The following is a 24,201-nucleotide window of genomic DNA, read 5'->3' on the forward strand; positions in this document are numbered from 1 at the left end:
GCATAGCAATTCGACACATACAACAACACAGAGTTACACATGGAATAAACAAAACATACAGTCAATAATACAGCAGAACAAAAGAAAACAAAAAGTCTATATACAGTGAGTGCAAATGAGGTAAGTTAAGGCAATAAATAGGCCATGGTGGCGAAGTAATTACAAAATAGCAATTAAACACTGGAATGGTAGATGTGCAGAAGATGAATGTGCAAGTAGAGATACTGGGGTGCAAAGGAGCAAGATGAATAAATAAATACAGTATGGGGATGAGGTAGGTAGATAGATGGGCTGTTTACAGATGGGCTATGTACAGGTGCAGAGATCTGTGAGCTGCTCTGACAGCTGGTGCTTAAAGCTAGTGAGGGAGATATGAGTCTCCAGCTTCAGAGATTTTTGCAGAGAACTGGAAGGAAAGACGACCAAAGGAGGAATTGGCTTTGAGGGTGACCAGTGAGATATACCTGCTGGAGCGCATGCTACGAGTGGGTGCTGCTATGGTGACCAATGAGCTGAGATAAGGCGGGGCTTTACCTAGCAGAGACTTGTAGATAACCTGTAGCCAGTGGGTTTGGCGACGAGTATGAAGCGAGGGCCAACCAACGAGAGCGTACAGGTCGCAATGGTGGGTAGTGTATGGGGCTTTGGTGACAAAACGGATGGCACTGTGATAGACTGCATCCAGTTTGTTGAGTAGAGTGTTGGAGGCTATTTTATAGATGACATCACCGAAGTCGAGGATCGGTAGGATGGTCAGTTTTACGAGGGTATGTTTGGCAGCATGAGTGAAGGATGCTTTGTTGCGATATAGGAAGCCGATTCTAGATTTAATTTTGGATTGGAGATGCTTAATGTGAGTCTGGAAGGAGAGTTCACAGTCTAACCAGACACCCAGGTATTTGTAGTTGTCCACGTATTCTAAGTCAGAGCCGTCCAGAGTAGTGATGCTAGGCGGGCGAGCAGGTGCGGGCAGTGATCGATTGAATAGCATGCATTTAGTTTTACTTGTGTTTAAGAGCAGTTGGAGGCCACGGAAGGAGAGTTGTATGGCATTGAAGCTCATCTGGAGGTTAGTTAAAATGATACATTAAATCTCCAATTTCAATTAAATCCAAGATACTGCAAGATAGACATTCAAAACCCTTTTCCTGAGTTTAGTGTGAGATGATGTGCAGCAGTGTGATAGGTGTTTGGTTTGAAGTGAGTTTTGTTTGGTTTGTAGACAGAGAAGTTTCCATGCTGCGCTCCAAACTGACGGTTTAGTTTAAACAGAAATACATTTTTCTTCTAACAACAATATGGTGTCACACACACACACACACACACACACACACACACACACACACACACACACACACACACACACACACACACACACACACACACACACACACACACACACACACACACACACACACACACACACACACACACTTGCATATTGTACCTCAGTGAAAGATGAGGCTTGACCTGAGGCTACAACAAAGATAATGCTTCAGCTATTTCATCTTTACAGAGCCATCAGTCACACAGCAGCCCTCTGCTTCCTGAAACACATCCAAGCTCCAAACCTACCAGCCTCCCATCCTCCCAGCCCCCTAGCCTCCCATCCTCCCATCCTCCCAGCCCCTCGCCTCTCATCCCCCCAACCCCTTAGCCTCCCGACATCCCAACCCCCTAGCCTCCCAACCCCCTAGCCTCCCAACCTCCTAGCCTCCCATCCTTCCAACCCCCTAGCCTCCCATCCTTCCAACTCCATAGCCTCCCATCCCCCTAGCCTCCTAGCCCACTTTTCCCAACCTCCCAGACTAGCCTCTCTGCTCTACTCTGCAATGTTCTGCTCTGTCCCCAACGTACCAGCCTCCTATAACCTCTCAAACTCCCAATCTTCTAGCTTCCCTGCTCTACTCTGCATTGCTCTGCTCTGTCCCCAACCTCTCGGCTCTGTGTGTCCCTGGGGGCTACCCTTACTTCCTCTGACAGAAACATGTCATACCCAAATAGGGATGTTAAAAATGCAAATGATAATGTACTAGATTACTACACAGAAGTTCCCACAGCAAATAAGATGGCTGCTAAGTGTTTAATGTAGTTTAATGGAAAGGTGGTTCTGCTGCTGCTGTGATGTATAGACAATCATTAGGGTTAGATCTGGGTGTTGTGAATGGTACATTATGATGCTGGGTTAGGGTTAGAGTGGTTAAGGTGATTGTAAGTCACTCTGGATCAGAGATTCTGCTAAATGACCAAAATGTAAATGTAGAAAATGATGATAGAATATGGTAGTGGGTTAGGGTAAGAGCAGGGTGTTATGGATGCTACAGATATAAAATCACACGCATGCCCCGTTCATTCCCAGAGCTGCTGTAACAGACTGGGTTCATACCCAAGTGTCCTGCATGTCACAAGACTGCATTAGCACACTGAGCTTAAGCCTGGGCATTCGCTTGGGAAGATAATGGTGTGAGTAGATTTACCTCTGCTGTAGCCTGTTCCTGTTCTTCGGTGAGGGTGTAAGAGGGAGAGGGGGGTCCTGTATGTGAGGGTGCATGGATGAGACAGGGGTTAGGGTGTAAGAGTGTAGGGGGTAGATAGGGATGGCAGTGTGGTGTGGTGTGGGTAGATGTGTCAGTGCTATTCTAGGGTGGTGGTGTAAGGAAAAACAGAGGTGAGGGTGGTGAGGTGGGTGTGAGGGTGCAGGGGGGAGACAAGGGTGGTGGTGTGGTGCATTTTGGGTAGAGTTCCAGCCTGTTCTGAAGTGTCAGGATGATACACACACACACACACACACACACACACACACACACACTCTGAAGTGTCAGAATGTTAATAACAGTAGAATAGTGTTTAATTAGAAGAGCACTGGCTGCACGTTAACACCTCTCGCCCTCTCTTCCTCTCCTCCACCACCCCTCCTCTCCTCCTTCTCTTCCCTCCATCCCCCTCCTGTCTTCCACCCCACCTCCCTGACACTTTTGGCAGCTCAGGTCATTACCACACATTTTAATGAATTTCCACCATGTTTTTCTGTCTGCCGTACATCTAATTAGATGACAATAATGTATCGAACTCACGCCACAGATAACTATAAATATGCATGACTCTGCAGCGAGCGAGGGAGCGAGGGATGTGACACCCCACAGAGAGGAATGGTGCGCCAGGCACTCTCGTTTTCCAGTTAGTCACAGTTCAGATCAGAGAGGCGACAAAGACGTGTGCACACACACACACACACACACACACACACACACACACACACACACACACACACACACACACACACACACACACACACATACACACACACACACACACACACACACACACACACACACACACACACACACACACACACACACACACACACACACACACACACACACACACACACACACACACACACACACACACACACACAACCCCTAAGTATCCTGGAGGATGTGTGATCTTGCTTCCATTTTCCCTCTTTTCTTTCTTCAAATAACAGTCATATTCCTCCACATGAACAGTGAAGTGTAGGCAACCTACGGTACTAACAGTATTACTGCTTAGGAGTGAACTGAACACTGAACAGAGCATCCTACTCCTTAAACAAAGACAACTTACCTGTAGGCCTTGGCTGGCATGTTTTAACAGCCAACAACAACATACACTACATTAATCTGCTCAACACAACAACATGGATCCATCCAAGATGAGGGGGAGAGAGCATAGGAGAGGGGGAGAAAGGGAGAGGAGGGAAAAGAGGAGAGAGGAGGAGGCTGAGAAAGGAAAGAGGAGGAAAGGAAGGAGAAGGGATGCTGACCTGCGATGGTGTTGAGGAACATGAGGTACTCGAAGTTGGAGATCTCCCTCCTCTGCCAGCGCTGGGTCATGTTGGACGACTTGAAGAGCTGCCGGGGTGTCGCCATGGAGATACGCCTGCACAACAACAGGGGAAGAAAAACCTTAGGCTGTGTCCAAAATGCCACCCTTTTCCCTATGTAGTGCATTACTTTTGAACAGGGCTCATTCAAACCAATGAGGTTTAAGTAAGGGGTTTGAAAGCGTACTCAAGAAACCTAAGTGCACAACCAGACACACATTGACCAGCTAAAGACCAACACTCGCAGACAGACAATCATTCAGTCCGAGCTCAGAGCACCACACACTGGCACAGTGTGACAACCTCAGCAGCATGTGAAACTGGAGCATTCTTCAGCCATGACCAAAGAGTTAGAGTCCTGCAGGCCTTGATGTGACTTCAACTCAACACATGGTGAGAATCAAGAGTTGGATGGAGGCTGTTTCTAAAAAACCTCTCACAGTCGTAATGTCAAGTTATAGGCCAGACCATAGTCTGGCAAACAATAGCTAGTAATAGCTAAAACTACTAGCCAATCAATAGCTAACACCAATTGCTAACACTATACCAACCAATAGCTAACACTAGTTAACTGACTTATAACTAATACTAGAATAGCTAACAATACTAGCTAACACTAGCCAATAGCTAACACTAGCTGATAGCTAACACTAGCCAATAGCTAACACTAGCAGATTGCTAACACTAGCTGACAGATAACACTAGCTAGCAGCAGATAGCTAACACTAGCCAGTCAATAGCTAACTCTAGCTAACTGATAGCTAACAATAGATGTGTGTTTTGTGGTAATTAATGACAGAGTGTAGGTAAGGTGAAGGGACTGTCGTCCGTCTCCTTCTGTGTATTTTACTGTGTGGCCAGTGGTCAGAAAGGCAGGCAGGCTGCAGTTCTGTGCTATAGACTTCACTTAGAGAATTAGATCAGTTCAGTCAGGGTCAATGACTACTCACTCCAATGACAGGAGCAATGGGATTTAAAATGTCTCTGCTGCAGACAGGGTCAGCTGCTGCCAGGGCCGGCTCCACACTCCACCACACAAAGGGGTTAGGTGGGGAGACTAACAATACACACCCTGAAAATAATATGCATTACACAATACTACTCTGGAGCTAGTAAGATAGATGAGGAATTGATAAGACCAAACAAAATGTTTCATGAACTAAAAAATGTAAATGTGTGTGTGTTTGCGTGTGAATGTAGATGTGTACGTGTATGGTTTACCTGGCTTGTGGTAGGCCATAGCTGGTTCCTACTCCGACCCTGGGTAGACTGTAGATCACCTTCTTCACTGTGGCTTGGTCTGGGAAGTTAAACATCACTGACGCTGGGAGGAGAGATAACAAAACTTTATTAATTCTATGTTAAAGCACTTAAGAGAAGCAGTTTATTATATATCATCATCAGAATGCAAATAGGACACATATGAGAGAAGAGTGTGTCTGTTTCCCAAATGGCACCCTATTCTCTATGTAGGCCTTGGTAGTGCACTATGGGCTCTGCTCCAAAGTAGTGCACAATATAGGGAATAGAGTGCCATTTGGGATGTAATGAGTGTGTGGGATGCTTACTCCTGTTGGCCATGAAGACCTCCAGGCCAGTATTCTGGAGCAGGTATCGCCTGGAGAAGACCGCTCTGATCTCACTGAACATCCATTTACCATGCAGACCCTCTGAGTACGCCAGGACCTGCAGAGAGGAGAGGAAAAGAGAGGAGGGGAAGGGAGGGGGAGGGGAGAGGAGGAGAGGAACACGAAGGGAAAGAGACCACACAAAGGTTTTACATTGTGACAAACACAGAAGAGGTGCTATGTTGCAGCAAGGTTGTAAACTTATATTGTCTCTAAATATTCTATTTCCCACTCCAGTTTCACCTCTGTGTCTTTAACACCTATTTCAGATGGTCTGCAACCCGCAACCAGGGTGTAAAAAAAACAGAAAAAACAGGCCTTTGGGTTACACCCATCAACACCAACACAAGGAGAGGAGAGGGTGAGAGAGGAGAGGAGAGGAGAGGAGAGGAGAGGAGAGGAGAGGAGAGGAGAGGAGAGGAGAGGAGAGGAGAGGAGAGGAGAGGAGAGGAGAGGAGAGGGTGAGAGAGGAGAGGAGAGGAGAGGAGAGGAGAGGAGAGGAGAGGAGAGGAGAGGAGAGGAGAGGAGAGGAGAGGAGAGGAGAGGAGAGGAGAGGAGAGGAGAGGGTGAGAGAGGAGAGGAGAGGAGAGGAGAGGAGAGGAGAGGAGAGGAGAGGAGAGGAGAGGAGAGGAGAGGAGAGGAGAGGAGAGGAGAGGAGAGGAGAGGAGAGGAGAGGGAAGAAGAAAGGAGAGGATGAGAGAGGAGAGGGAAGAAGAAAGGAGAGGATGAGAGAGGAGAGGAGAGGGAAGAGGAAAGGAGAGGGTGAGAGAGGAGAGGAGAGGGAAGAGGAAAGGAGAGGGTGAGAGAGCAGAGGAGAGGGGAGGGAAGGAGAAAGAAGAGGAGAGGAGAGGAGAGGAGAGGAGAAGAGAAGAGAAGAGAAGAGAAGAGAAGAGAAGAGGAGAGGAGAGGAGAGGAGAGGAAAGGAGAGGAGAGGAGAGGAGAGGAGAGGAGAGGAGAGGAGAGGAGAGGAGAGGAGAGGAGAGGAGAGGAGAGGAGAGGAGAGGAAGAAGAAAGGAGAGGATGAGAGAGCAGAGGAGAGGAGAGGGAAGGAGAAAGGAGAGGATGAGAGAGGAGAGGATGAGAGAGGAGAGGAGAGGAGAGGAGAGGAGAGGAGAGGAGAGGAGAGGAGAGGAGAGGAGAGGGAAGAAGAAAGGAGAGGATGAGAGAGGAGAGGGAAGAAGAAAGGAGAGGATGAGAGAGGAGAGGAGAGGGAAGGGGAAAGGAGAGGGTGAGAGAGGAGAGGGAAGAGGAAAGAGGAAAGGAGAGGGTGAGAGAGGAGAGGGAAGAGGAGAGGAGAGGGAAGAGGAAAGGAGAGGGTGAGAGAGGAGAGGTGAGGGAAGAAGAATGGAGAGGGTGAGAGAGGAGAGGAGAGGGAAGAGGAAAGGAGAGAGGGTGAGAGAGGAGAGAAGAGGGAAGAAGAAAGGAAAGGATGGGGGTGAGCAACATAGAGGAGAGGAGAGGGAAGAGGAAAGGAGAGGGTGAGAGAGGAGAGGAGAGGGAAGAGGAAAGGAGAGGGTGAGAGAGGAGAGGAGAGGGAAGAGGAAAGGAGAGGGTGAGAGAGCAGAGGAGAGGGGAGGGAAGGAGAAAGAAGAGGAGAGGAGAGGAGAGGAGAGGAGAAGAGAAGAGAAGAGAAGAGAAGAGAAGAGAAGAGGAGAGGAGAGGAGAGGAGAGGAAAGGAGAGGAGAGGAGAGGAGAGGAGAGGAGAGGAGAGGAGAGGAGAGGAGAGGAGAGGAGAGGAGAGGAGAGGAGAGGAGAGGAAGAAGAAAGGAGAGGATGAGAGAGCAGAGGAGAGGAGAGGGAAGGAGAAAGGAGAGGATGAGAGAGGAGAGGATGAGAGAGGAGAGGAGAGGAGAGGAGAGGAGAGGAGAGGAGAGGAGAGGAGAGGAGAGGAGAGGAGAGGGAAGAAGAAAGGAGAGGATGAGAGAGGAGAGGGAAGAAGAAAGGAGAGGATGAGAGAGGAGAGGAGAGGGAAGGGGAAAGGAGAGGGTGAGAGAGGAGAGGGAAGAGGAAAGAGGAAAGGAGAGGGTGAGAGAGGAGAGGGAAGAGGAGAGGAGAGGGAAGAGGAAAGGAGAGGGTGAGAGAGGAGAGGTGAGGGAAGAAGAATGGAGAGGGTGAGAGAGGAGAGGAGAGGGAAGAGGAAAGGAGAGAGGGTGAGAGAGGAGAGAAGAGGGAAGAAGAAAGGAAAGGATGGGGGTGAGCAACATAGAGGAGAGGAGAGGGAAGAGGAAAGGAAAGGATGGGGGTGAGCAACAGAGAGGAGAGGAGAGGGGGATGAGGAGATGGGGATCATTAGTGTGCAGCACCTCTGGGACAGCAGGCTCTACCGAGGGAGATCAAGAGAGGCCTCCGTGACAGGTGAAAATGATCCCCCTAACACACCTCCCTCCCTCCTTCCCCCTTTCCTCGTCCAACACTGTCTGAGCCCTTGGGGCGGCCTAGTCTCCCCAGGTTACAATCACACACATTCCCATCTTATCAGTGTAGCTGGACACAGACAGAGACAAGAGAACCAGCCAGGGAGGTGTGCGAGAGAGAACAGCCGAAACACAACACACAGAGAGGGGATGTAGCTCGAGCCTGACTGACAGTCCAGGGGGGAACGAGGGAGGGAGGCAGAGTGAGATGTTGGGCTGGGGAAGTTAGGTCCAATGCTAATGCTCATTTAAAACAGTGACAAGCAGGAGCAGAGGAGGAGAGGACGTGAAGAGGGGAGGGGGAGGAGAGGGGAGAAGAGGTGAGGAGAGAGGCAGCGGTGCCTTAATTTCTCCCTGGAATAGCTGTGGCTCGACCTACCTGCCACATCAAAGTCTCTGGAGCTCAATTAGAAGTGGATTAGATGGAGAGGAGTGGAGTGAAGGGAAGAAGGTGGCAGGTGGAGGGAGGGAGGGAGGGAGGGAGGGAGGGAGGGAGGGAGGGAGGGAGGGAGGGAGGGAGGGAGGGAGGGAGGGAGGGAGGGAGGGAGGGAGGGGTGGTGGCATCTTTGTTTCTCCTCCCTGTGCTGCCCCAGGTTGACAAATCAGCAACCCCAGACTCTAACAGTTGTCATAGAGACAGACTGTCTGCTCAGAGAACGCCTGTAGTAGGGAGCTGCTGAGGAGGAGGAAGAGGAGAGGAAAGATGGAGAGAGGGAGAGGTGGAGAGTGGGGGAGATGGAGAAAAGGAGAGATGGAGAGAGGGAAAGGTGGAGAGAAGGAGATGTAGAGAAAGGTGCAGATAGATGAATGGAGAGATTGTGAACAGATCAGGATGAAGAAAGATGAGAAATATGCAGAAATAACTGAGAAATGACAAGAGAATACTATTATAATGCATGGCCTGATCAACCTTACATTAAAAACTATAGGAGCGGGTGTGACTACCTGGATGTAATACCCCTTCCTGGTTCCTCTTGTCTGTTGCTGTGACTGGGAACAGAGAGCAGGCAGGCCAGGCCACAGGGCTAAATACAGAGCAGGCCAAAGGCCTCACCAGCAACAACACACAGGCTAAAAAGCCTCCGCTTCAAACAGCCCACATCAAAACATTATGTCAGAACAACAAAGCCTTGGTTTAAACCAACAAGCAGTGAGGGGCCCCTGTAGACTGAAGGCTTGACAAAGCCCAGAGAAAAAGGGGCCCCTGTAGACTGGAGGCTTGACAAAGCCCAGAGAGAGAAGCAGCTGTAAGAAATGTCATTTAATGAACCTGTTTGCTGAAGCTGTCAGAGGTGTCAGAGCTGACGAGCGATTGGGACACAGCCAGCCGGCCTACCAGCCAGCCAGTCAGCCAGCCAGCACCCAGTCACAGACAGTCCTGCCCGCCTGCCTGCCTGTGTGTGTGTGTGTGTGTGTGTGTGTGTGTGTGTGTGTGTGTGTGTGTGTGTGTGTGTGTGTGTGTGTGTGTGTGTGTGTGTGTGTGTGTGTGTGTGTGTGTGCGTGTGCGTGTGTGTGTGTGTGTGTCAGCCCAGTCCTGCCTGCCAGCTGGAGACTTCGGCCCCAATCTAATCAGCCCACCACCAGGAAGGATGACCGGGGAGGACCAGGCCCCTCCAGACCCACCCCGTGACTCCTCCACCCTGTCTCCCCTACTCACCCCCTACCCACCCCACTACCCGCCTTGTCACCCGCCCTGCTCTGCTCTGCTCACAGGCTGTCACACTGCAGGGGGAGCGGGGTGGGGCTGGGGAGGGCCTGGAGGCAGACAAGCCCTTTGTTTCCATGCAGGTTCCTCCCCACACACACACGCACACACATTAAGATCCCATGGTGTGTGTGTGCTGGTCTCTAAGCTGGGTGGAGATCATACCTCTCCTATAATGACCATAATGCAATTGAACGTTTCTGTCTTTTGTTTCCTGTCCCTGTGTGATGTGACAGAGGGCAGATAGCTGCACTGAGCCTGTGGAATATCACATCAGTGTGGAGAAATATTGTGACAGCTGAAATTAGGAGAGACATATGTGACAGCAGTGTTTAGGCTGAAGCTCACATGGAATAACATAGAAAACATCACATAGACATACATAGAACACTACATTTAGTTTTCAGAGTCCAAAGCAGCAACTGGTCTTCATTTTGTTCATTGGTCTTTTAGCATTTATTCAGAATTTAACCGGTACTGTCCTATGCTGTGACTGACATTAACCCTGTACTGTCCAGCCTTATTGAACAGCACGCATTTAGAGTATTTATTTATTAATGTCAATGTGACTGACATTAATAACTGTGTGTGTGTGTGTGTGTGTGTGTGTGTGTGTGTGTGTGTGTGTGTGTGTGTGTGTGTGTGTGTGTGTGTGTGTGTGTGTGTGTGTGTGTGTGTGTGTGTGTGTGTGTGCGAGCGTGTCAGTCAGTTCTGCTGAGATGGGGCCATAATAAGATGATCGAGTCAGGCCCCAAGCCAGCATGACTGATACAGTTATAAAGGAGAGGGGAGCAGAGTGACAACCTGCTATCATAGTAGCTCCTCTGTGTTCTCCCTGCACACAGCTAATAGGCTTCTAGTGGAAAGCCTTGACACTGCCTGATCCACAGCCCAGGAGATGGAGAGAACAGATGAGAGTGAGAGTGAGAGATAGAGAGAGAGAACAAGAAGGAGAGAGAGAAGGAGGGAGAGAGAGAGAGAAAAGAGAAAGTGAAGAAGGAGAGAGAGAAGGAGGGAAAGAGAGAGAGAGAGAGAGGGTGAGGATATGAAAGGAGAGTGATATGACTGCTCCCCCAGGAGAGTGGGGAGGATTTCACACACAGTAATTTGGAGCATCAGCATACACTGTGAACACTGCATCCACAACCTGACCTCAGGGAGGGAGGGAGGGAGGGAGGGAGAAACAACATACACTGTGAATGCCGGTTTACAACCTGACCTCAGGGAGGGAGGGAGGGAGGGAGGGAGGGAGGGAGGGAGGGAGGGAGGGAGGGAGGGAGGGAGGGAGGGAGGGAGGGAGGTGCAAGGTGCTCCATCATGCTGGAAAAGGCATTGTTCGTCACCAAACTGTTCCTGGATGGTTGGGATAAGTTGCTCTAAGTTGCTCTCATTGCAAAGCAATGATGACGGCCCGTGTTTCCTTGCAAGTAACCATGGTTGACAGAGGAAGAACAATGATTCCAAGCACCACCCGCCTTTTGAAGCTTACAGTCTGTTATTCGAACTCAATCAGCATGACAGAGTGATCTCCAGCCTTGTCCTTGTCAACACTCACACCTGTGTTAACGAGAGAATCACTGACATGATGTCAGCTGGTCCTTTTGTGGCAGGGCTGAAATGCAGTGGAAATGTTTTTCATTTCCATGGCAAAGAGCGACTTTGCAATTAATTTCAATTCATCTGATCACTCTTCATAACATTCTGGAGTATATACAAATTGCCATCATACAAACTGAGGCAGCAGACTTTGTGAAAATTAGTATTTGTGTCATTTTCAAAACTTTTGGCCACGACTGTAGATATACACTCAACAAAAGTATAAACAACATGCAACAATTTCAAAGATTTTACTGAGTTACAGTTCATATAAGGAAATCAGTCAATTGAAATAAATTCATTAGGCCCTAGTCTATGGATTTCACATGACTGGGGATACAGATATGCATCTGTTGGTCACAGATACCATAAAGAAAAGGTTTGCCTCAAGTGGCGCGACACATCTCCTTTTCATAGAGTTGATCAGGCTGTTGATTGTGGCCTGTGGAATGTTGTCCCACTCCTCTTCACTGACCGTGCGAAGTTGCTGGATATTGGCGGGAACTGGAACACACTGCTGTACATGTCGATCCAGGGCATCCCAAATATGCTTAATGGGTGACATGTCTGGTGAGTATGCTGGACATGGAAGAACTGGGACATTTTCAGCTTCCAGGAATTGTGTACAAATCTTTGCGCCATGGGGCCGTGCATTATCATGCTGAAACAGGTGATGGCGGCAGATGAATGGCACGACAATGGGCCTCAGGATCTTGTCACGGTATCATTGTGCATTCAGATTGCCATCGATAAAATTCAATTGTGATTGCTGCCTGTAGATTATGCCTGCCCATACCATAACCCCACCACCACCATGGGGCACTCTGCTCACAACATTGACATCAGCAAACCACTCGCCCACACGATGCCATACATTCTGTCTGCCATCTGCCCGGTACAGTTGAAACTGGGATTCATCCATGAAGAGCACACTTCTCCAGTGTGCCAGTGGCCACTGAAGGTGAGCATTTGCCCATTGAAGTCGGTTACGAGGTGAACTGCAGTCAGGTCAAGACCCTGGTGAGGACGACGAGCACGCAGTTTGTGCAGAAATTCCTCGATTTCATCAGCTGTCCGGGTGGCTGGTCTCAGACGATCCCACAGGTGAAGAAGTTGGATGTGGAGATCCTGGACTGGCATGGTTACACGTGGTCTGCGGTTGTGAGGCCGGTTGAATGTACTGCCAAATTCTCTAAAATGACATTGGAGGGGGCTTATGGTAGAGAAATTAACATTCAATTCTTTGGCAACAGCTAGTCAGCGTGCCAATTGCACACTCCCTCAGAACTTGAGACATCTGTGGCATTGTGTTGTTTGACAAAACTGCCCATTTTAGAGTGCCTTTTATTGTCCCCAGCACAAGGTGTACCTGTGTAATGATCATTCTGTTAATCCGCTTCTTGATATGCCATACCTGTAAACTGGATGGATTATCTTGGAAAAGGAGAAATGCTCACTAACATGGATGTAAACAAATTTGCGCATGCAATTTTAGAGAAATAAGCTTTTTGTGATTATGGAAAATGTTTGGGATCTTTTATTTCAGCTCATGAAACATGGGACCAACACTTTACATGTGGCGTTTAGATTTTTGTTCAGTGTAGTATCTCGAGTTTATAATGTTAGAGTTTATCTTAAGTGTAGATAGGATAACATTCTGCTCATTTCACAAAGTAAGAATGAGAGACACCCCAGCCCCAATCAACACATTTCACAACTTATTTTACCATGTGTGACTGTTCCACTTTATGCTAGGCATGCTGTTATAGTGAAACTATTCCACTCTGCTTTCTGCTCACCATCCTGTCAGAAATGTATTCATCTCTTCTTTCTTTAAATGAATCACTACGCAACACAGGCACTGGGCCTCTCAACCCTAACTTCAAAACAAAGGAAACAAATCTCATTTTGTGTGTCAACACGTGTCAAGCAGCTCTGGAACATGCATCTCATTTCTCTTCCATTATAGTGGTGTGTGTGTGTGTGTGTGTGTGTGTGTGTGTGTGTGTGTGTGTGTGTGTGTGTGTGTGTGTGTGTGTGTGTGTGTGTGTGTGTGTGTGTGTGTGTGTGTGTGTGTGTGTGTGTGTGTGTGTGTGTGTGTGTGTGTGTGTGTGTGTGTGTGTGTGTGTTGTGTTGTGTAGACAGCATGGGGTGGGAAACAACAAGAGGCCATTCAACAGACCATCAGGACCAAACCAACTAAAAATAAAACCAATCACTGAAAAACAGGTTAAAAAGGTTTTATGGTGAAAAAACAACAGTGTTTCATACTGGGGGGGAAAAGTGTTCTGAAATTTTCTCTTGAGGACTAATCCATAAAAAAAGTATTGCTATGTTCCGTTAAGTAAATGAGAGGAGACATATATCTGAGCTCTATGACCGATGCCTGTCACAAACCAACCTTTTACTGCAACTATAATCCCCACTAGGTCCCTTTCAGGTTGATGCTGAAGTCTTCCTAAATATCAAAGCATGCTTTCCATCTGATCTTCCCTTGCCATGACAACTGTTATGACTGTTATGAGGGTGGAAGGAAATAGGGAAACGTTAAAACTCTCTGAGATTATAGTTAGGAGGCGAAGTGCTCGGTTCCCTCTCCCATTCCCATATCTCAACTTCAATAAAGTAGCAGGCTCCTAAAGCAGGTATTGGGGAAAATAAGATACAGATTTGCATAATCAGTGTCACTATCCATTTGTGTGGTGGTTGGAGTGTGGAGAGATGACACGGTGCTGGCTGGTGGTAGCGAGCGAGGCTGGTAGTAGTAGCAGGGAGCTGGTGCTCTGGGACCACTGGGATAAAAGGATGAATATACATCACATCAGGCCGCTGGTGCTGGCTGCCAGATCACTGCCCCAAATGTCCAGCCAAGTTTGTCAATAATGTTTATGTCACGTCGCCGTATTTCGCGCACGTTACCAGACGGGGTTGAGTAGCGCGGAGGGGGGGCTGTGTGTCTAAAACATTCTGACAGAAGAGAGAGGGGGGTTTAGCTGGTAGGGGGTTTCTCTGATACCTCCACCATAGTCTGCACCACCAGTACAATAGTCACAAAACATACACAGAGCAAGAAAAGACCAATCAAAAAATCTAGGCTTAATCTGTGTCTGGGAAATCAGCCCAGAAGTCATATTTTACACTTTCAAATACATTTCCAATAAATAATCCCTTTGATTATATACCTTAACAAAATTAATCAAATTCATTTTAATATGATAGTTACTGTAGGTAACACTTTCAAAGTCTTAGATACACAACATCTACATACACAGCATACAGTTACATACCCCAGCTTCAGATGGCCTACACTAAGGAGCTAGACGAGTGGTCGCAGTCATTTGGTATTGGACTCTTTCAGCAGGACTTCACTAATGGGACTTATTCAGGGACTTGTCAGCCATTAGACGACTGAAATCCCCTTGGTCTGCTCCTCTCCTGTGGGTGCTGCTCACTCAGTGCACCAAGCTGAAGGCTGCCACCAAACTGGGGCTTAAATCCATCCCACGTCTCAGTGTTTTGTGTGGGAGGATGGAGGCTCACAGAGACATGGAGAGGCAGAGAGAGAAAGACACAGGGATAAAGAGGAGGATAGAGAAAAAGGAAGATGGAGAGGAGGAGAGGAAAAGACACATGGATAGAGAGGAGGATAGAGAAAAGGGAAGATGGAGAGGAGGAGAGGAAAAGAGACTGAGCTAGAAGAGAGGGAAAGAGACGGGGATAGAGAGGCAGAGAGGGAAAGAGACGGGGATAGAGAGGCAGAGAGGGAAAGAGACAGGGATAGAGAGGCAGAGAGGGAAAGAGACGGGGATAGAGACGGGGATAGAGAGGCAGAGAGGGAAAGAGACGGGGATAGAGAGGCAGAGAGGGAAAGAGACGGGGATAGAGAGGGAAAGAGACGGGGAAAGAGACAGGGATAGAGAGGCAGAGAGGGAAAGAGACGGGGATAGAGAGGGAAAGAGACGGGGATAGAGACGGGGATAGAGAGGCAGAGAGGGAAAGAGACGGGGATAGAGAGGCAGAGAGGGAAAGAGACGGGGATAGAGAGGGAAAGAGACGGGGAAAGAGACAGGGATAGAGAGGCAGAGAGGGAAAGAGACGGGGATAGAGAGGGAAAGAGACGGGGATAGAGACGGGGATAGAGAGGCAGAGAGGGAAAGAGACGGGGATAGAGAGGCAGAGAGGGAAAGAGACGGGGATAGAGAGGGAAAGAGACGGGGAAAGAGACAGGGATAGAGAGGCAGAGAGGGAAAGAGACGGGGATAGAGAGGGAAAGAGACGGGGATAGAGACGGGGATAGAGAGGCAGAGAGGGAAAGAGACGGGGATAGAGAGGGAAAGAGACGGGGATAGAGACGGGGATAGAGAGGCAGAGAGGGAAAGAGACGGGGATAGAGACGGGGATAGAGAGGCAGAGAGGGAAAGAGACGGGGATAGAGAGGGAAAGAGACGGGGATAGAGACGGGGATAGAGAGGCAGAGAGGGAAAGAGACGGGGATAGAGACGGGGATAGAGAGGCAGAGAGGGAAAGAGACGGGGATAGAGAGGGAAAGAGACGGGGATAGAGACGGGGATAGAGAGGCAGAGAGGGAAAGAGACGGGGATAGAGACGGGGATAGAGAGGAAGAGAGGGATAGAGACGGGGATAGAGAGGAAGAGGGAAAAATACATGGATGGAGAGGAAAAAGTCCAAGCTGGAGAGGAAGAGAGGAAAAGAGACAGGGATGAAGAGGAGGAGACAGCGGAAGCGAAGGAGAGAAAGAGCAAGTGGTTAGAGGAGAAGGCCTGATGAGTAATGAACGCCTCACTCGTCCTCAATTAATCTTGTCTTTCTACCTTTGCTCCAGCGCTCTCCTCTACACAGAGGTAATAACGACAGCCTCATCCATTACCCCTTTATCCCTGCTATTCACTGGGAATCGCTTAATAATATGTTACAGATTTGTCTCCACTCGTATAAGTCTCTGTGTCGTTCACGGTATATCATTTGAAAAACATGCAGCCTCCCTTTCCGCCGGACGTTCTTTGAGGATTATGGGGAGTGACACGTCCTGCATGCAGTCGGAATCTGGAGCATCATTTTTTCAGGCGTAAAGCGGAATTAGCCTGACTGATGTCTCAGTGTCAACAGCACAACAAGCTGTGGAGGCCTGCAGGCGGAGGGCTGAGGAGGGCTGAGAGCTGCGTTAAAGGTAGAGCAGGTTGTTATCTACAGGCTGCTCAGGACGGCAGAGCTGAGTGTGTAAATGTATGCTAATGAGAGGCTAACCCTCCAGGCAGGGAGCAGTGCTCAGAACAGGACGTTAATCTGGCTTGTTGACTGCACTAGATCATTTGGACTTGATCCTCTTGTAATTATATAGTTTAAATCTTTTTACCCGAGCTAATCCCACACCATGTGGAAACGTCTTGAATCCTGGCGTGACGCCTGCTCAGTAGCTAGCGCTCACCAGCATACGTCTTACTCTCACTCAGAAACACACACGCACACAGCTACGTAGGAGGAGAGGACACAGCTGATATAATTACTCTGACTTCTTGAATCCCAGGCTCACATTCCACCATAACAGACATCCCTATATAATTCTGATACTACTGGGAGACAGACAGACAGACAGACAGACAGACAGACAGACAGACAGACAGACAGACAGACAGACAGACAGACAGACAGACAGACAGACAGACAGACAGACAGACAGACAGACAGACAGACAGACAGACAGACAGACAGACAGACAGACAGACAGGCAGACGGACAGCCTTAGGCTACGGAGTACGACAAGAGGTGTGAATGGGTGGAGCGAGAGAGAGAGCCTCCCCATCTCTTTGTCTTTGTGCCATGGCTTTGTGAGGAAGGAGAGATGGAGGGTAGCCTGGCGTGTGGGTTTGGCCTGTGTTGTGTGCTGTCCAGAGGGACTCCAGCAGGCCATGTTGCCTGCATGCCAAAACGGACAGGCCTGACAAGCCGCGTGGCGTGCTGTAATTTGACTAATTACACTGGATTAAAGCATATTAATGCAAGCTGTTTTCACCAGGGTCAATGACCTCTAGACACACATGAAGGAAAATATATGGACAGATCTTACTTTTAGGGAAACATAGTAAAAGAAAAGAAACGGCCAATCCTCAGTGTGATTTCTGATCAGTAGAGAACATTTCTCTAACACTGGATTTACATTGCAGAGATGCTGAAACGACAGTCCCAGCTCCCGACACCTCACTTCGATATACATTTATGAACTCTCCCCCTGCGCTTCCTCTTCCTCTCTCTCTCTCTGCTGGAAAGAGAAGACACACCAATAAGGACTTTCAGAAACCCCATGGAACCCTCATGGGGAGAGAGAGTGGGAGTCTGCAGAATGATTCATTGAAGAGGGACATGTTGTGTCCCTGTATGACAACAACAACATTACAACGTTTCATTGTAATCTTGCTTTCTAACCAAATTTTGAATATACCAGATACTGATTAATGATGATTTGTTATATGTAAATGTTCTAGTGACAGTGGTGATTCAGAGGTGATTTGGTGAAGGTCTTCATCTGTCCTGTTCCTAGCCCTTTATCTGTTCTAGTTCAACTGAGGGGGACTCAGGTCACAGCGAGATAGACTGGGATTTATTAAGGAAGTTGATGTGGGACTGAATAGTATATTACAATACAATAATAACAGTAATAGTATATCTGGGAAGACAAACATCAAACAAATGTTTCTCATGTTTTATATTTTAACAGTTTCTATGTTCTATTCTTGAAATGTCAAGTCTTGGTTTTGAATGGGAAAACAATGCTGAGGCGAGTTCAACAATGCTTCTGTTTGCAGCAAACATGTTGCCAGAGTAACAATTTCAGTTGAACGATTTGAATGAACATTTCAAAATGTTATGGTGAAACATCAAACAGCTACTTTTTGTCAGGATTACTGTGGCTTTTTAGGGACAATATTCAAACTGAAAACGACTTAGCTATTCCTACTAAATCTGGTAGTTATTTTTACTGGCAGTTTAGATCCGAAACAAACACTTACGTTCGCCGGACACTATCTTCACATACTGTTAGCTAACATTAACGTTAACAGTCGCGGCTAACACAAAACAAATGGAGCATGTTAGCCAACGTTAGCCAACGTTCGTGAACTATTTCCCTTGTTGAACGCACCTCTGGTCTCTCCTTTGTTGGATAGTTGATATTTGACACTAAATGTCATATGTTTTACATGTATTTTTCTGTTAAATTAATTATTCCCTATTAATTTGTATATATATTTCAGTGAAATAGTGTTATATAGGATGTGTTATTATGTATTATAATATAACATAAAACAAGGATGTGTAATATAATATAATGTGTGGTTTAATACAACAGCTCTCCTAATTGTCCCATATCAATCTGAGTCAGATAAAAGAGAAGCAGTTTCACTATGTGTTCCTCTGTCTGTAACGTACAGTAATAATAGACTTAAAGTAGCATTATGAAGACAGAATACCAAAGAGGCTTACAGCCGAGGTTTCATGAAACATTTAGGCTGAACTTCCAAGGCTGTGCTGATGAAAGAAGGTGCCTGCTGGAGTGAGAGGAGAGAGGGAGCCCCAGCCGTTATTGTACAGGAGTCACATCAAATTAATACTGAGGGCCATTTGGAGCCTTTCTTCTCCCAGGCTTTTCAGAAGGGATTAACTACGAAAACTCCAAAATTACTAAAGCACCTATTAAGCATCATGCCAAGCCTTTCTTCTCCCTGCTTTTGAAAGTGTTTGAATGTGCTCTGGCATTCAATCCCCTCACAGAACAAAAAGTTATTGTTTGTACGCTTGATGAAACCTGATGACAGGCTTGATGAAGGAGGACATAAAACACATATTTACACCTGAACTTTAAACAAATGACAAGCACCTTTAACTACATGAAGACACACAATTATACAACTCATAGCAAACAGGTGCATAAACAAATGCATTCATTTATTTTATTGTTTACGAGAAAGGTGGAGTAATTATGGCCAGTAAATAAAATAAAATCTTGTCATTATATTATAATTATATTATTTAAACTTGGACTTGTTCTAAAGATCTGTTGTATAGTGTGATTGTGTGTGTGTGTGTGTGTGTGTGCGTGTGTGTGTGTGTGTGTGTGTGTGTGTGTGTGTGTGTGTGTGTGCGTGTACGTGTACATGCGCATATGTATGTGTGTGTGTGTGTGTGTGTGTGTGTGTGTGTGTGTGTGTGTGCGCGCGTGTGTGTGTGTGTGTGTGTGTGTGTGTGTGTGTGTGTGTGTGTGTGTGTGTGTGTGTGTGTGTGTGTGTGTGTGTGTGTGTGTGTGTGTGCACCCTCTTGAGAGTGTTTCCACTAAACTGAAGGGTCTCCAGTCTCGGTGCCTCTCTGCTCTCTCTGGCTGTTCAAAGTCTCTCTGGGAGCCATGAATTGTAATTGTAGCTGCTAACAGGATTGCTGAGGGCCCAAACGAAGCCACTTGAGAAGCAGGTCGTGTGGAGTTAAACGCCTGTCAGACACTCAAAGCCCCCAGCATGGAAGGTGGCCCTCAAAGGCCCTCAAAGGCCCGCCACCACCACCGCCACCAACACCATATCCAGGCCCTCTTCTGTTCCCCTCTCTGCTCCTCTGAAAGACCTGCTACCACCAACAACATTATGTCCCTACAGACACTAGGCCTAACCCCTGTACGCTCCTCTCTTCTCTCTTCTGCTATATATTCACAGATGCATAAATGACTATTTAGTCATTTATGAATTTTCCCATAGCCTCTAGTCTATCCCAATATACCTCAGCCCCAGCCCAATATCCTTCACTCCAGCCCCTATGGTATACTCCAGCCCTATCCCGCCCCAACATCTCCCCAGCTCCAGCCCCATCCTACACCCCTCACCCCATGCTAAAACCCCAGTCGCAGTAGCACCCCCGCCCCCTCATTCCCCCACCCCTGCAGCGTGAAGGACCTCACCATGACCCTTATTAAAATCTTAATTGGATTGCGAATCGCTTGAAGGAGAAATTCAACATCCTTCATTCAACTCTGATTTTAGTCTTTCAGCATTTCACCAAGTATTTGCCGCTCGCCGTAACAATAAGGATCCCAAAGAAAGTTATACAAAAAACACAACCAGATATTCCTGCAAACGGAATAGGCAAAACGAACCGTTCTCCTTCAGAGACAGAGAGACGTGAGTTTCCCAGGCAGGGAGCTGCATGGTCACTGACTGACAGAGACAAAGCCCAGAACAGACCATTGTGTATCTTTTCACTGTTGTAATGGTCTTAAAATGGCTACAAGCAGGCTACCATTCACTATACTGACCAGTCTGTATACTACCATTCACTATACTGACCAGTCTATATACTACCATTCACTATACTGACCAGTCTGTATACTACCATTCACTATACTGACCAGTCTGTATACTACCATTCACTATACTGACCAGTCTATATACTACCATTCACTATACTGACCAGTCTGTATACCACCATTCACTATACTGACCAGTCTATATACTACCATTCACTATACTGACCAGTCTGTATACTACCATTCACTATGCTGACCAGTCTGTATACTACCATTCACTATACTGACCAGTCTATATACTACCATTCACTATACTGACCAGTCTATATACTACCATTCACTATACTGACCAGTCTGTATACTACCATTCTCTATACTGACCAGTCTGTATACTACCATTCACTAAACTGACCAGTCTGTATACTACCATTCACTATACTGACCAGTCTGTATACTACCATTCACTATACTGACCAGTCTATATACTACCATTCACTATACTGACCAGTCTGTATACTACCATTCACTATACTGACCAGTCTGTATACTACCATTCACTATACTGACCAGTCTATATACTACCATTCACTATACTGACCAGTCTGTATACTACCATTCACTATACTGACCAGTCTGTGTACTACCATTCACTATGCTGACCAGTCTGTATACTACCATTCACTATACTGACCAGTCTATATACTACCATTCACTATACTGACCGGTCTGTATACTACCATTCACTATACTGACCAGTCTGTATACTACCATTCACTATACTGACCAGTCTGTATACTACCATTCACTATACTGACCAGTCTATATATTACCCCATTCACTATACTGACCAGTCTGCATACTACCATTCACTATACTGACCAGTCTGTATACTACCATTCACTATACTGACCAGTCTGTATACTACCATTCACTATACTGACCAGTCTGTATACTACCATTCACTATACTGACCAGTCTACTACCATTCACTATACTGACCAGTCTGTATACCACCATTCACTATACTGACCAGTCTATATACTACCATTCACTATACTGACCAGACTGCATACTACCATTCACTATGCTGACCAGTCTGTATACTACCATTCACTATGCTGACCAGTCTGTATACTACCATTCACTATACTGACCAGTCTATATACTACCATTCACTATACTGACCAGTCTGTATACTACCATTCACTATACTGACCAGTCTGTATACTACCATTCACTATACTGACCAGTCTATATATTACTATTCACTATACTGACCAGTCTATATACTACCATTCACTATACTGACCAGTCTGTATACTACCATTCACTATACTGACCAGTCTGTATACTACCATTCACTATACTGACCAGTCTATATATTACCCCATTCACTATAATGTCCAGTCTGCATACTACCATTCACTATACTGACCAGTCTGTATACTACCATTCACTATACTGACCAGTCTATATACTACCATTCACTATACTGACAAGTCTGCATACTACCATTCACTATACTGACCAGTCTATATACTACCATTCACTATACTGACAAGTCTGCATACTACCATTCACTATACTGACCAGTCTGTATACTACCATTCACTATACTGACCAGTCTATATACTACCATTCACTATTCTGACCAGTCTGTATACTACCATTCACTATACTGACCAGTCTATATACTACCATTCACTATACTGACCAGTCTGTATACTACCATTCACTATACTGACCAGTCTGTATACTACCATTCACTATACTGACCTGTATATATACTACCATTCACTATACTGACCAGTCTGTATACTACCATTCACTATGCTGACCAGTCTATATAGTACCATTCACTATACTGACCAGTCTGTATACTACCATTCACTATACTGACCAGTCTGTATACTACCATTCACTATACTGACCTGTATATATACTACCATTCACTATACTGACCAGTCTGTATACTACCATTCACTATACTAACCAGTCTGTATACTACCATTCACTATACTGACCAGTCTATATACTACCATTCACTATGCTGACCAGTCTATATAGTACCATTCACTATACTGACCAGTCTGTGTTGCTGCTCTGACCAGTCAGTGCAGCTCTCCTATCCTCTTACAGCCCAAACTAACTCTACACTGGACAGAAGCACAGAAGAGATCAAGGGCCAATCTAAGTCTCTCTCCAGTACAACTATAAAACTATACTTTTGACCAGAGGCCATTGGTTCACTAAATAGGGAATAGGGCTCTGGTCAAAAGTACTCCACAATACAAGGAATATGGCTTTGGCTAAAGTGCATAATAGGAATGGGCCAAGGGTAGAAGTTCAGACACAGCCTGTGTTCTAACTGACCAGTCAGTGAGTGAGGAGCGTCTCAACAGCTCTCCTATAATTATAGAGAACTACTCCATTACAACAACATCAATCACCGTCATAATGGAACACAAGATAATTACAATAATTACAATAACATCTCATTAAGAGGGGAATGGCAGCAGAGGGAGCATTAATAGCAGACAGGTGTACAACACAGCGCAATTATTAAACCTGAAATTAGCTCACAGCCTGGAGGTAAAAACAGGGAAAAAGCAAACACCACCGTGAAAAAGAGAGCCGGTGTGTGTGTGTGTGTGTGTGTGTGTGTGTGTGTGTGTGTGTGTGTGTGTGTGTGTGTGTGTGTGTGTGTAAGAGAGAGAGATAGCAGAGTGAAAGGGAGGCTCAGTCAAAAAAAAGAGAATTGCAAATATCAAACAAAAATATCTTAAATGTGTAAATTAGGGAGAAAACGAGAGGGAAAGGTAGCTTTTGCCAGCAGAATGTATCTCAGATGAGAGAGAGGCAGCCAGACGTGATCAAGGGGAGCCGTGGAGCGCTGAAGCAGGCGTCAAGACAAGACACTCAACCCTCAGCCACTCAGCCTCTCATTCAGCCTCCCATTACCAACCCTCAACCTCCCAGCCTCTCAATCCCTACAGTCAGCCTCTCAACCCTCATCCTCTATATCCCCAGCCTCCAAGCCTCTCAACCCCCAGCCTCCCAGCCTCTCATTCAAATAGTAAAAATAAAGAAAAACCCTTGAATGAGTAGGTGTGCTCAAACTTTTGAGTCATGCAATGGTTTTTCTTTATTTTGACTATTTTCTACATTGTAGAATAATAGCGAGGACATCAAAACTATGAAAAAACACATATGGAATCATGAAGTAACCAAACAACTGTTAAACAAATCAAAACATATTGTCACGTCCTGACCAGTAAAGGGGTTATTTGTTATTGTAGTTTGGTCAGGACGTGGCAGGGGGTGTTTGTTTTATGTGGTTCGGGCCATGTATTTAGGTAGAGGAGTGTTTGGTTTATGTGGTTTGGGCTATGTATTTAGGTAGAGGGGTGTTTGGTTTATGTGTTCCGGGGTTTGTTGGTTTATGTTCTATGTTCGTTCTTTCTATGTTCTAGTCTAGTCCTTTTAGTTCTATGTTTAGGGTTTTGATGGACCTTCAATTGGAGGCAGCTGTTCCTCGTTGCCTCTGATTGAGGGTCCTATGTATAGGGGTGTTTTTGTATTGGGATTTGTGGGTAGTTGTCTCCTGTTTAGTGTCTGTTCGCCTGACAGGTCTGTTAGTGTCGTTCGTTACGTTTGTATACGTGTTTTGTTTGTTTTTTCCTTCTTTTTAT

The 24,201-nt window shown here is 46.5% G+C and overlaps 1 protein-coding gene across 2 annotated transcripts in view; it reads right to left on the bottom strand.

The window, feature by feature from the left end:
• The window catches only part of LOC106580977 (neurobeachin), a 313,133-nt gene that overhangs the window by 63,779 nt on the left and 225,153 nt on the right, over window positions 1-24,201 (bottom strand). For both annotated transcript variants that reach the window (XM_045703701.2, XM_014162593.3), the window contains 3 exons: window positions 5,434-5,551; window positions 5,087-5,189; window positions 3,806-3,921 (listed from right to left, as the gene is read on the bottom strand). In XM_045703701.2, coding sequence (XP_045559657.2) covers window positions 3,806-3,921; window positions 5,087-5,189; window positions 5,434-5,551 — 337 coding nt within the window. The remainder of the gene's footprint in view (window positions 1-3,805; window positions 3,922-5,086; window positions 5,190-5,433; window positions 5,552-24,201) is intronic.

Source organism: Salmo salar, chromosome 20, assembly GCF_965601325.2.
Source record: "Salmo salar chromosome 20, fSalSal1, whole genome shotgun sequence".
Classification (NCBI taxonomy): Eukaryota; Metazoa; Chordata; class Actinopteri; order Salmoniformes; family Salmonidae; genus Salmo; species Salmo salar.